This window comes from Mastigoproctus giganteus, chromosome 1, assembly GCF_048544385.1.
Source record: "Mastigoproctus giganteus isolate SK-2022 chromosome 1, ASM4854438v1, whole genome shotgun sequence".
NCBI lineage: Eukaryota > Metazoa > Arthropoda > Arachnida > Uropygi > Thelyphonidae > Mastigoproctus > Mastigoproctus giganteus.
The window spans coordinates 211,061,178-211,074,229 of NC_143575.1; the positions used below are offsets into that span (position 1 = coordinate 211,061,178).

General features: G+C 40.8%; 1 protein-coding gene across 1 annotated transcript in view; it reads right to left on the bottom strand.

Moving 5' to 3' along the window:
- LOC150091495 (acetylcholine receptor subunit alpha-like) overlaps positions 1 to 13,052 on the bottom strand; it is a 325,013-nt gene that overhangs the window by 35,728 nt on the left and 276,233 nt on the right. Inside the window, exon 3 of the mRNA XM_090384180.1 lies at positions 3,157 to 3,201. Within this exon, the coding sequence (XP_090240306.1) occupies positions 3,157 to 3,201 (45 nt within the window). The remainder of the gene's footprint in view (positions 1 to 3,156; positions 3,202 to 13,052) is intronic.

Here is a 13,052-nt window from a genome sequence, read left to right on the forward strand (position 1 = left end):
ACAGCGTGCCCCTACATATGCAGATGCGCTGAGGAACCAAACCATAAAAACCCAATAAGAGCTAATACTGCAACCGCACCAAAAAGGAGGACCCTCCTCCCAAAACCGCATCTGGTCCTGCTTAAACCAGCGACTACAGACGCCACCCAAACAAGCGAACAAATAAAGCAATCACTAATAACAAGCCTGTCCACTGATCTGAAGAATACCCGCATAAAATCAATTAGAAAGACAAGACACACGGGACTAATAATCGAAACCGAGACTGAAGAGGATGCATCCCAAATCCTAGACAATGCGAAAATACCCACCTTGGGCCCGCTAGCTGAGCCTCCCAGAGAAAAAGGCCCGTCAATAATAATCTCTGACATGGATAAGGAACTTACCCCATCAGCAGTCAAGACCGAAATCTACCATAGGAATTTACAGCATCTTTACCCCAACGATGATCCTACCAACGTAATTAATCCTAAATACCAGACCAAGTCACGAGATCGAACCTCAATGAACTGAGTTGTGGAATTGTCAGCCAAAGCCTGGCAGCCCATTAATAACCAAAGCAGAATATATAAAAACTGGAACAGCCACCGCTTCAAAGAGAATGTGGTTGTTCCCAAATGTTTCAAATGCTGCTGCGTTGGCCACACCAGTCACACGTGCACTCAAAAAGAGCCCACTTGTGGCTATTGCGCACAAAAAGGCCATGAATTTCACACATGTCCAAAGAAATCTGAAGAACCAAAATGTGCAAACTGTAAGGCACAAAATATCCAGCATGTGCATTCCATCAGGGACAGCAATTGTCCAATTTATCTAAAAGCAAAGAGTCTACACCAGCAAAGGATTAATTAATTATGGAACCACACCATAAACAGCAAATTTCAGAGTACGCTTCCTATAAAATAATGCACAAAGGGCAATTGCAGTTGCTGGCCAACTCTGCCACAAAGCAAAAGAAGAAAATATAGACCTACTACTGATACAAGAACCCTACACCCATACCAAAGAAGTTAAGGGATACTCCACCACCTATAAGATCGTACAGTGCCAGGGCGACACCCCCTGGGCAGCTATATTGGTTCGCAATCCAGACTTCACTACAACCAAAATCACCCAGTTCTGCCATTCCTGGGCCGCCTGTGCCCACATTATTTCTCTCGTTGGTGAATTCTACACTGTATCCAAATACTCCAGACCTGGGAATGACATCCTTCCGGTTATAAATTATCTCCAGAATCTAACTGCTGAACTACCGAATGCCAGAATACTTGTCAGCGCGGACGTGAACTGTCGCTCTCCAAGCTGGTATAGCCAAAGCCAGGAGTGAAGCGGATCCAGAAATGGACAACAACTAGAGGAATATCTTGCCAACAGCCCTTTCACAATATTAAATCGTCCAAACAACCTTGCCACCTACTCAAGCACACTCTGGGAGTCTACTATAGACATAACTCTGTCAACTAGATCACTCGCTGGGCATATCTCAAACTGGACAGTACAGGATGGCTGATCCACTTCCGACCACCGCGCCATAACCTTCCAGATGACCAGAGCATTCGATCGCAGTACCCTTCCAAGAATACAACTCCAGAGATTCGCCATCACTAAAGCAGATTGGCCACTGTTCCAAACTAGTAACACTGCCGCAGCCCGAGATTTCCATGCCCAACATCAACAGATCAGAGACACCAACTGGCATCAAAGGACCGTAACAAGAATCATTACAAACGCAGCCTCCACAGCCATCCCAAGGAAAAAATCTCAGTCAAGAACTGTCCCGTGGTGGAACTGAGACCTGCAGAACCTTTGACTAGAGGTAAACGCCAAAAGACGAGCGTTCTAACGTGCCCGACGACACAACCAGAACCAGAAGTTAGCGCCCTTAAGCAAAGCTACAGGGAAAAGAGGAACCAATACACAACATTGATACTGCAAAGGAAAAAACTAGCATGGGAAAACCTACTCTCTACAGTGGGAAATGATAAACCCTGGGGGTTGGTGTACAAAATCACCACAAATAGACTTCCCAGGGGTGAAGTTATTCACTCCACCAAAACCCAACTAAATCAAACAACCACCAACTGGAACCAAAATCGTACAGTGTCGGATCGTACAGTGTCGCCCTGGCACTGTACGATCCATAAACAACATCCTGAATACTGTTTTTCGCCTAGCAGTAAATCCTTCAACACTGCAGCAGATCCAACTATGCAAAAGCAATGAAAACTACTTCACAGTTCAGTCTGAAGAACCCTTCTCGCCGCCCATCTAACAAAAAATTGAAAGACTCCAGGCCTCGACCAATTAGAACCTGAAATCATAAAGAAAGCCATCGAGTACGTTCCGCAGCTCTTCTTAAACCTGTTCAACCACTGTCTACGAGAAGGCTGCTTTCTCATCAACCAATGTTTCTCATTGGTTGATGAGAAACATCAGTAATCACGAACAACCACATTTAACATTTTAGAATGTTATGCCATTGCGTTACCCGAGTTTTAAAAACCCAACGCTCTTTCAAATTTTAGATAACTTTATTACTTTAAAAAAAAAAAAAAAAATGCTATTAATAATATGAAGTATGTCAGTTTCTAAATTAACGTAGGTTACTTAAAAACTGAAAAAAAAATTTTTTTTTTAAACTAGGATTATCTGCTAATACATAAGTGCCAAAAAGCCGTCTTCTTTAATATTGCCTCTGTTATTGATTATAAAATTGTGATGTGCATCTTTACCACAGTCAATATTCTTAGTAGGTGCTTTAATAATTACACAACTATTTACATTCGTTGAGTTAACGAATTAATTTCATTACGCAGTATAATCTAGTGGTGTAATGCTCTAATAGTATAATTCTAGTCCAGGGAAATTTGATAAATCGTCTGATACAACGTGCAGTCTAACAAGTAAATGTGAGTCATGATTAGTATCAACGAAATCGAAAAGTTTGATTTAATAATCAAACTCCATGAAGTTAATACAATACTAATACTTAGTTAATAGTAATCGTCGACTAATACCATAACATTATTTTGATTGATATCGGCAAACATGCAGCTTCGAGAATTGATAGTTTGTGGCGGATAAGTTCATATTCCTGGAGACTTTATATTTTACGCGCTCAATATTTCTTTAGTAAAAAATATTTCCAGCACTTACCTGTTCTACCCAGAGATTCGTTGTCATGATTTGATTCTTTAGGTTCTGAAAGAGAAAGCGTACGAATACCATGAAACTGATAAGAAATAAAGTTACTATTTAAATACTATAAAAATAAAGATTACTTAACCAGGCATTACAACACCGATTCCAATTAAATTTTCGACTCTCCTTATATAAAACCCTTAAAATTAAGCGTATTTCATGAATTGTAACTTGGAATAAGATAAACATGTTATTTCGTGCTCTTCGGTCCCCGGAGCCGAACATCTGCTGCCATCCCTTTGTAAAAGTTTGATAAAGCTCAACGACAAGGCAATGCATAACTTTGGAGTCGATTACGTTAGAGAACGGGAGTAAAAATTACACAAAGAGATTACAACGGGTTGTTCATAATACAAAACAAAGTGTTAATTATTTAATTTTGATACCGATTAAAATATTTAGTAGCAGCATAGTACTTAGGAGCGCCTTTCAAGATGCATTCCTCTGATGTTCGCCTCATGTAAGTTAGAGCAATAGTGGGCAATATCCAACACTGAGCTGAATTGGTTCAGGAAGGTGTTAAAGAGGGAAGCCTGAAAGAGACTGCATCCAGGCACCAGTTCTCAGGGATGGAAAAATAAATATCACGAAGCGACCTTTTCATGTAAAGTGTAAAGGGTGTTTAGGGTCAAACGGCACCAGGGATTTCCGCCATCTCCGCGTTGCTTTCATTGTGGGTGAACCAGTTCGCTGGGAAATGCAGAGATTTAAAAGTGTATGGATATTGTATATGTATAGTGTCATGTACCGTTGTTCATCTGGTCGTTTAGCCGCTGAACCCCTACTGAGGCCCACTTTCGTCCCGTGGAGGCAGACCAGGAAACACCAGTAGACTAAGATTTACTCTGGCAGGTCCTGCCGCTTAATTTCCTGAGATTTCGGCGGCTAGGACCTAAAGGAAAAAAAAAAAAAAAAAATATATATATATATATATATATATATATTTATTTTTGGTAAATTCGATGAGGAATAACGCTAAATTTTTGAAAGGCCGAGTGTATGGGCGAAAAACATAATTTGGAGATGATTAAATCAATTCCGACGTGCAGGGCATTCGCTTGCGTATGTGCAGGTAGAGTGGGTGGGGAGACTGCAGTCTGGGGGGAAAAGACAGAAGTATGGAGTCGAGAGAGGAGGCAACCCCAAGTCATAGTGGGGCATGCCCATGCCCCACCAGAAGGGAAAGTCGGAACGGCAAGAAGGGGGAGGAGACAGTAAGACCGTCTCCCCTCCCCACTGAGGATATGGGTATTAAAGATGAAGGTGGCTAGGGTGCCCTCTTCAAGTCGCCAAATGGCGTTTGGCAGCTGTGCTGCGCTAAGTCTCTTTTCTTCAATGTTGAGTCGATTTCAGTCCAGTCGCTCATAGGGTAAGCCACGTACTTGTGTTTTCACTTACTTGTCTCAAGGTTTTTCTCTGTAGTAACTCCATTGGATAGTATTTTATGGTCTTGTATAGTTTAACTTGTGGTGGTCTTTCGTCAGACACGATTTATGGTAATTAGCAGTTTTCTCCTCTCAAAGAGGTCCTGCGCATATTGAGAAAGTGCTCTGTATTCCTCTTCTGTGTCAATGAAGTGGGATTCCAGTCCTTTCGGAAGGTAGCGTATCTTAGTGATCAGGATGCCTCTGAGATCTTCGTATTCTGGGCAGTCGTAGACCAAGTGGTTCCAGTTCTCGATCTCCCCACACGTGCAGTTGGAGTCCTCAACAAGGCCGAACCCAAGCAGCTTTTCCTTAAAGGGACCATGACCAGTAAGGAGCGAAGTCAAGTGCTTCCCCGGAAAGTACCAGGCCGGTTGCTTGGGGTAAATTTTGCTGAGGTCGGGGAGGAATTTTCTTGTGATTTCTCCTTTTGTTGTATCGGTCCATCTTTGTTGCCACTCCCGAAGTAGGTAGGCCTGTAATCGGACTTTTTCTGTTTTTGTACTACTCGCTGGGTCAATTATGAAATCCTGGAAGGTGGCAGCAACCCCCCCTGGCATGCAGAAAGAGCATGCCAGCTTTTACAGTCTCCTAATGGAGGGGGAGCGCTGTAAAAGCTGGCTTTTCATGTAGTGGGGCAACAGAAAATGAATACAGCACTATTTATTGTTTTCATCCGAGCTTATTTAATAAGCCTTGATACAGCCCAGATTAGATTAGCGCAAGGTATAAACAAATCCTTCAAACGAAGTCTTTTAAAGTGAACACGAAAACAATAGGGACTAAAATGTTTACTCATGAGGAAATATTTGCTTCGTGTCCTTCACTTATTCTGTAGAACACTATTCAGTTCATGGATTAATTTTTGAAATGAACCACATTTACCAAGAGAATAATGCAAAATTAGTTTATTAATTTAGTACTTTCACCTAATTCCTAAACTTGTTACAAAGGTGACGTTTCAGGATCCTATTCGTATTTCCCCTAGTAGGACAAATAAGGACATGTTAACAGGAGAGATTGCTTCTACAGGGATGGGATACACTTAAATAGAAAGGGTGCAAGAATATTTGCTGATGCTATCAGGGCGGTGTTAGGTGCGTCGGAAAACTGCTAGCTTGGGGGGGATACAAGGACTAATAGATTAACAGTAGCCACTGGCAGAGGTTAAAGTGATTCTTGCACTGCTTCTATTGGAATGCGCAGCAGCCTGGAAAACAAGATGAAGGGTATTTCAGAGACTGCTGGGAGTCATTGCGGTACAAGTAAACACATGGGTTGTGTTAGGGTAGCTAAGAATAGAAACAGGTGCATGTATACTTGCGTGTACACCAATGCTAGGAGTTTGGTAAATAAATTTGATGAATTTGAGGTATTGCTCAAAACATCAAAGGCAGATACTGTTGGGATATCAGAAACGTGGTGTCACACAGATATAATGCAGAACTGGAATTTGGGGAGTACAATGTGTACAGAAAGGAAAGACAGGATAGGAAGGGAGGAGGGGTTTTGCTGTTAGTTAAGAAACACATCAAATCCAAGGAAGTGAAGCCAGTCGACATCGTTGGACAGTGCAGTGTCGAGTCAGTTTGGTGTGACATAAGCATTGGGAGATCAAAATTCAGAGTAGGGTGTGCTATAGGCCTAATGACTCTGATGAGTATAATAAGAAACTGAACAGGGAAATAGAGTGGGCCGGTACATCAGAGAGTCTTATAATAGTTGATTTTAATTTCCCAGATATTGACGGGAATTTGTGGGTTGGTCACTCACACACTAGCAAGGCTTTTGTGGATTTATTGGATGATTGTTTTCTACATCATCATGTTCGGGAGGCAACTAGAGAGAGTAATACTCTTGATCTGATTATCAGTAGTGATTCTTCATGCATTAAGAATCTGCAGATAAAGGAATCACTACGTGGCAGTGATCACAGTGTGCTGAAGTGGGATTTACTCAAAGAGGTAACTATCATCAGGGGTAAAGGGAAGGGTTTTTGCTTTCGTAAAGGTGACTACGATGGTCTGAGAGAGTATTTAAATTTTATACAGTGGGACCAACTGATGATGTTACCAAGAGCAAATTCAAAATGGGAACCGTTCAAAGAACTTATCTTGGAAGCTACTAGGCTTTACATACCAACTAAGAAATATTGTTCAAGGTTTAGTAGTAGTAGTAGTGGCATGTGATGCAAGAAAGCAAATGTATGAGCTTATGCAGCATCAGCCAAAAAAAAAAAAAAAAATCACACCATTCCCTCCAAATGCCTGTCCAGTTCCTCCTTAAATTTATTCAACCTATCAACTTCCACAACGACTAATGGAAGTTTGTTCCAGCAATTAACCACCCGCTGGCTAAAGGCAAATTTCCGCACATCTATTCTACATCTGTCCTTTCTTAATTTGAATTTATGGCCCCTTAGGTTCGTAATTTGAACAAGTGGAAGGATCCCATCAGAATTCAGCGTGCTGAACCCATTCAAGGCCTTATACACCTCAATCAGATCACCGCGCAGGTGCCTAGTCTCCAGCCACTGCAATTTGCAGAACTTAAGCCTCTCTTGATAAGAGGATCCCTTCATTCCCCTCACCAATCTTGTTGCCCTTCTCTGTACACGCTCAAGTAAATCTACATCCTTCCTAAAATGAGGTCTCCAGACCTGTACGCAGCTCAAGGCGTGGCCTGACCATTGCCTTATACAGAGGGATAATCACCTCCTTTTCCCTGCTGTATAAGGCAATGGTCTTAATGGATGTCAGATGAACTAATGAGACATGTGGCAGAGAAAGAAAATGCATGGGATACATATAAATTAATGGGTGACATGGTTTGTTGTTTGTGTGTTATTTGGTTTTTAGGAGCATTAGCAACTAAGGCCATATTGCTCTGGGGATATGACCTTTGACTCACTGACCTTTCCGCATCCTCCGTATTCGGTGGGCACGGGCTCGAACCCCGGTCTAATCAAGAAGCGTGTACTACGCACTGCTGCTCCTGCCCAACTGGATACGGAGTCGCCTAGGGGGTGACATGGAAGTCTATGATAGATATAAGCTGGCCTGTAACCAAGTCACAAAGGATATTAGGCAGGCAAAGGCAGATTATGAGAAATCCTTGGCAAAGGATGCAAAGAAAAACAACAAAGAGTTCTTTATCTATGTAAACTCTAGAAGGAAAAGGATGAATCAGATTGGTCCACTGGATATTAATGATTAAACTGTTAAACACAAGTAATTATAGACCTGTTAGTTTAACTTCTGTTCCAGGAAAATTAATGGAGGCACTGGTTAAAGAAGCACTGCACGATCATCTAGAAAAGACTTCAGTTATAGCTCGGACACAGCATGGTTTTGTTAAGGGAAAGTCTTGCTTGTTTGTTTCTTGTTTGGTTTTTAGGAGCATTAGTAACTAAGGCCATATTGCTCCGGAATATGCGGTGGTCATTCCCTGACCTTTCCGCATCCTCCGTATTTGGTGGTGACGGGAAAGTCTTGCCTGACCAATTTGATTGGATACTATGATGTGGTCACAAAGAAACTGGATGCAGAGAATAACTTTGATATCATATATTTGGATCTTAGAAAGGCTTTTGATACTGTTGCACATGCACAAATTGGAGCAGTGTGGCATTGGAGGCAAATTGCTGCTATGGATAAAGGGATGGTTGAGTGGGAGAAGACAGAGAGTGGTAATCAATGGACACTGCTCATCGTGGACTAATGTTATTAGTGGAGTCCCTCAGGGTTCAGTATTGGGTCATTGTTCTTTTCTGTATTTATAAATGATATTGATGATGGTATATCAAGCTTAATGTCCAATGTTGCAGACTATACGAAGGTTGGCAGGGTTGTTAAGGACAATAATGGCAGTACGCTGCTGCAACAGGTCTAGAAAAGTTGGGCAGATGGGCTGAGAGGTGGCAAATGAAGTTTAACATTTACAAATATAAAGTACTACATATGGGAAGCAGCAACCCCAGAGTGACGTATCATCTGTGGTACTACACTGACAGTGGTAGAGAACAAAAAGGACCTGAGGGTAATTGTGCAGGCAGATATGAAGTTTTCTGAGCAGTGCAGACGGTCTGCAAGAGTAGCTCATAGTGTCTTGTCAATGATATACAGTAAATTTTCTAGCAGGGATAAGGAGATGATTATCGCCTTAGTACTGTATACAGGTCTGGAGGCCTCATTTTAAGAAGGATGTAGTGCTGTTGGAACGAGTACTGAGAAGGGCAACAAGATTAGTGAATGGAACGAAGGGTTGCTCTTAGGAAGAAAGGCTTAAATTTTGCAAATTACAGTGTTTGGAGACTAGGCACCTGCGAGGTGATCTGATTGAGGTGTATAAAGCCTTGAATGGTTTGAGCATGCTCAGTGCTGATGGAATTCTTCCCCTTGCTGAGAATAATCATTTGAGTGGGCATAAATTCAAATTGAGGAAAGACAGATGTATGATAGATGTGCGGAAGTTTGCCTTTAGCCATCGGGCGGTTGGTTGGTGGAACAGACTTCCATCCTTTGTTGTGGAAGTTGATAGTCTAAATAAATTTAAGGCTGATCTGGACAGGTACTTGGAACGAACGGAGGGGTGAAATGGGAGCGTTTTTTTTTTTTTTTTTTTGGCTGATGCTGCATAAGCTTGATTTCTTGCATCATATGCCTCTACTAATGCTAATATCCCGGGAATTAAAGATGACGCAGCACAACAGATATCCAGCTTCGAAAATTACCTTAATTTAACTAGCTTAGAAGTAAGCTATGCAAAGACAGAAGACGACCCTCACGAATAAGAAACAACAGAAAATGTCCACCAATAATGAGGTTTCAGAACTTGTCAGTATATTGACCAATGATTGATAATGAATGGGGAATGCCTAGTTCAAGTACTAATTCACTGCCAAAAACGCGATGTCTATAGCTATAGCGTTAGGTTCTATAGCTTCAAATGATGTATTGTAAAAGGCAGCTAGATGGAATCACCAAGGAATACTTCACAATTCCCAGACCGTCCTTGTATGCCAGCCTGGTAGAGGTACCTTGGAGACAATCAGTGGTGGCTTGAAACGTTACAACGTTAGTTTTCACTGTGCAGAACAGTAGACAGTTCTGGAGGCCTGTCAATACAACTGAGAAGTAAGCTGTCCAACACGATACCTTGCAAGCTCCGAGCAAATATCATTGACATATAAAATTTCTTAATTACGACTATGAACGCATGCGCAGAGAAAGGCAATAACAACAAAACTGTGGAAGATAATTTTACTTTGTAATTAAACAATATAGAGGCCAAGGGGATGTGCAAGCGGAATACATGAACCCACCAACGGGTTCACCGAGCCTCTCCATCCCAATTCCACTCTCACCTTCATGGAGTGGCCCCTGGGATCTGACAAACCTAGAAGGTTGGGTTTCAACCCCAGCGGAAATTTAAGTCAGGTGCAGACGAGAGAAGGAAGAATATGTTCGACCTTCCCTTCAAAATGCTATGAAGACAGGGCCTACATATCTGGTCATAGCGCATAATGGCGTTTAGCTGCCGTTGCGTCGTAAAACCTCCAACAACAATATCTGGTTACCAGTAGGTAGGAGGGAAATTACAGTTTTGGTGGCGGAGGAACCTAAACAAGTCAACGGCAGCAAACGCAGCTTCAGTTAGGAGTCACTACCAACAGGAAAAGCAACGGGAAACTACCCTGTAAAGTAAACATATCCGGAGAAATCCAATGATGAGCGAGCAAGAGAAGACTGAACGTACTGTAAAAGACAAAGGTGGAGAGAGGGCACCCTTCAGAAGACTGGATTACTGGATGATGATGAATTAAACAATGTGACACAGAGTTTTAACATGTACCTAAATTAACAAACAAGCATATATTTTTATTTTAAAGTTCAGTATGTTGCAGTATGTGTGTGTATGCTTTTACATGGATGGAATAAAATGTATTATTTTCAATGAAGTGAATTTGTAAATGTCATGCTAATTAGTAGGCTGTGGGGCAAATGTAACTTGAAATGAATGAATAATTAAATAAAATTTATCCAAATTTTAAATCATTGCTTAATTAGAAAGTTGTTCTTGACCATTGCTGATCTATGATCTACCGTCCCCCCCCCCTTTTTTTTTGGTCATTAGTGGTCGCTTACCGGCTTTGAAACAAAAAAAATGCTTTTTTATAGTTCGGCACGACCATTAGGTCAGAGAGCTTACAACTAATGATTTTGAAAATAAATATAATCGAGACCGTATTTAGCAGTCACGTGAACTTAAACTTCAGTTAACTAAAACACGTGTACTACCGTACCTCCGTGCTTGACAACTTGGCTATGTCTTCTTTCATTGGAGATTTCCAGCAGTTAATTTAAGGCGATCCACTTGCCCATTATTCGCCACTCACATACCTTTCAAAACCGATGCTCGTCTGAAAGCAGCCAGTGTTTTCCAAAGTGTCGTTCTACGTGTAAGAAGATGACATTTGCTCAGTTTTTGTACGGTTTTAGTGCATCAGCAATTTAGGCCATAAGCTGTATATAATACATCTGTAAACTGCGTGTGTTCCGTGGTCGATTTGCTGTTTGCTGGACGAAAAACTCGAGTTTCCCGGATAAAAACCAAGCTGCCTTTGCCTGAGGCCGATTAACTCAGCCACGTTGTAAAAAAAAAAAAAAAAAAAAAAAAAATTCCTGACATCTCTGACAGGATTCTAACTCTGTATTATACCAACGGTGCTACTCGCGGAAGCTTATTTGCACAGATGCAACAGCCGTTGTAATGGACATGAATATGCATTCACATAGTGTTCTTTCACTCTCTCCACCCCAAGTGCTATGTGGGAACATTATTGAATTCTCTTGAGTAAAATGAGAAAGTCTTCATTGCTCTCAAATCCATATAGTTCAAAAGTAACTCGAAACAGTCGATAGAATGAGATTTGTTCTGCCACCAACACTGACGTGAAAGCCTACTCTTGGTAAGAGGAACAGTCTGCTACTTATAGGAAAGAAAGGAGAAAGTGACATGACAGACTGAAAGCGAGCCATTAGCACCATAACATTCTATGTGTTTAAGACCGTACAATCATGCACGTCACCATCCTGACACGCAAAGCTAGAACGCTTCCATTTCTAACACTTCTAATGAAGGGGACGAAGAACCTACTTAAGGAGAGCGTCATCATGATCATAGCCTTCATGACAATCAATGTATATCGTCCGTCGTTAAGATACCCACATTTTCAAGTGGTTGGTGTTTTCCCTTCTGAATAGTCTCATCAATCACTCCTTACATATTTCGTGGCTGCTTCAGACATTACCACATTAGGTAATGAATAATTATTCAAATGGCAAGTTCCAGAAGTGATGTCACGCCACAAAGATATTTCAGGACATTCTAGTATTCCACAAGAGCTATTTCGAAGAGCTGTTCTGTGAGGATAATGTAGCGTACCACTCCAGTGTCATGAAAATGGTAATAATGTTTAGGCGATTAATGTTAAAGTTGTCCCCCAAGATCGGATATAGGTAAAATATGCAAAGAAATTTTTGGGTCTTATAAAATAAAATAAAGGAATAGATAGCGCAGTATTCGGCAACACGTTAACTACAACCCGGAATATTATTACACATGCCATATTAAGCAACAAAATATACATTACGCACAAAGGTTTTCGTCATTGATCCCCCCCACCCTCGCTTAGATTGTAAGTGACCACCTTCCCAAGCGCCATTTTATGAAATAAGCTATATTAGAAGTTATTTAAGTATATGTTTTTAACAAAATTTCAACTTGCTTTCATCTTTAATGATGCTATTTTCTTGTAACTGTTCCCAGAAATTTTGATAATCTTCCTACCAATATTAAGACTAAGCAATGTTTCTACAGTTAACTACTAAACAATGTTTAGACATTTGTTCCAATTCTAATTTCAGATAATTGTTCATTTCGATGAGGTGAATGAACAATACTGTCTACAGAACTTTATATGAGCTAATTTTCCTTATACAAATGTAATAACAACATAAATGCAAAAGTAAGAGTTTCAGAATAAGTAAGTAAAAACGTAAGTGTTAAAAATATAATAATTAAGCAGTTTTCTATCAGTAGAAGTTACACTAAGTCAGATGCTAGATTTAATCATAAGAACATTCAAAATAACTTAAATCAATGTATTAGATGCACAACAAACACGATATTCTTGTGATGGAAAAGATGTCTTTGTATGGCAATCACAGTTGCGTTTATCAAATATTGGTTTACTACACTGGTGTGCAAAACTTGAAGGACCAACACTATTTCTAAAGGTTACAACCACAAAATCTTTACTTAAGGTACTCTTTACTGATGAGAGTATATTCAGTCCCAGAAGCGATTCTGGAGGTCAGCTAATCTGGCGAGAGGTTGGCACACGGTATCACACCGCAAACATCA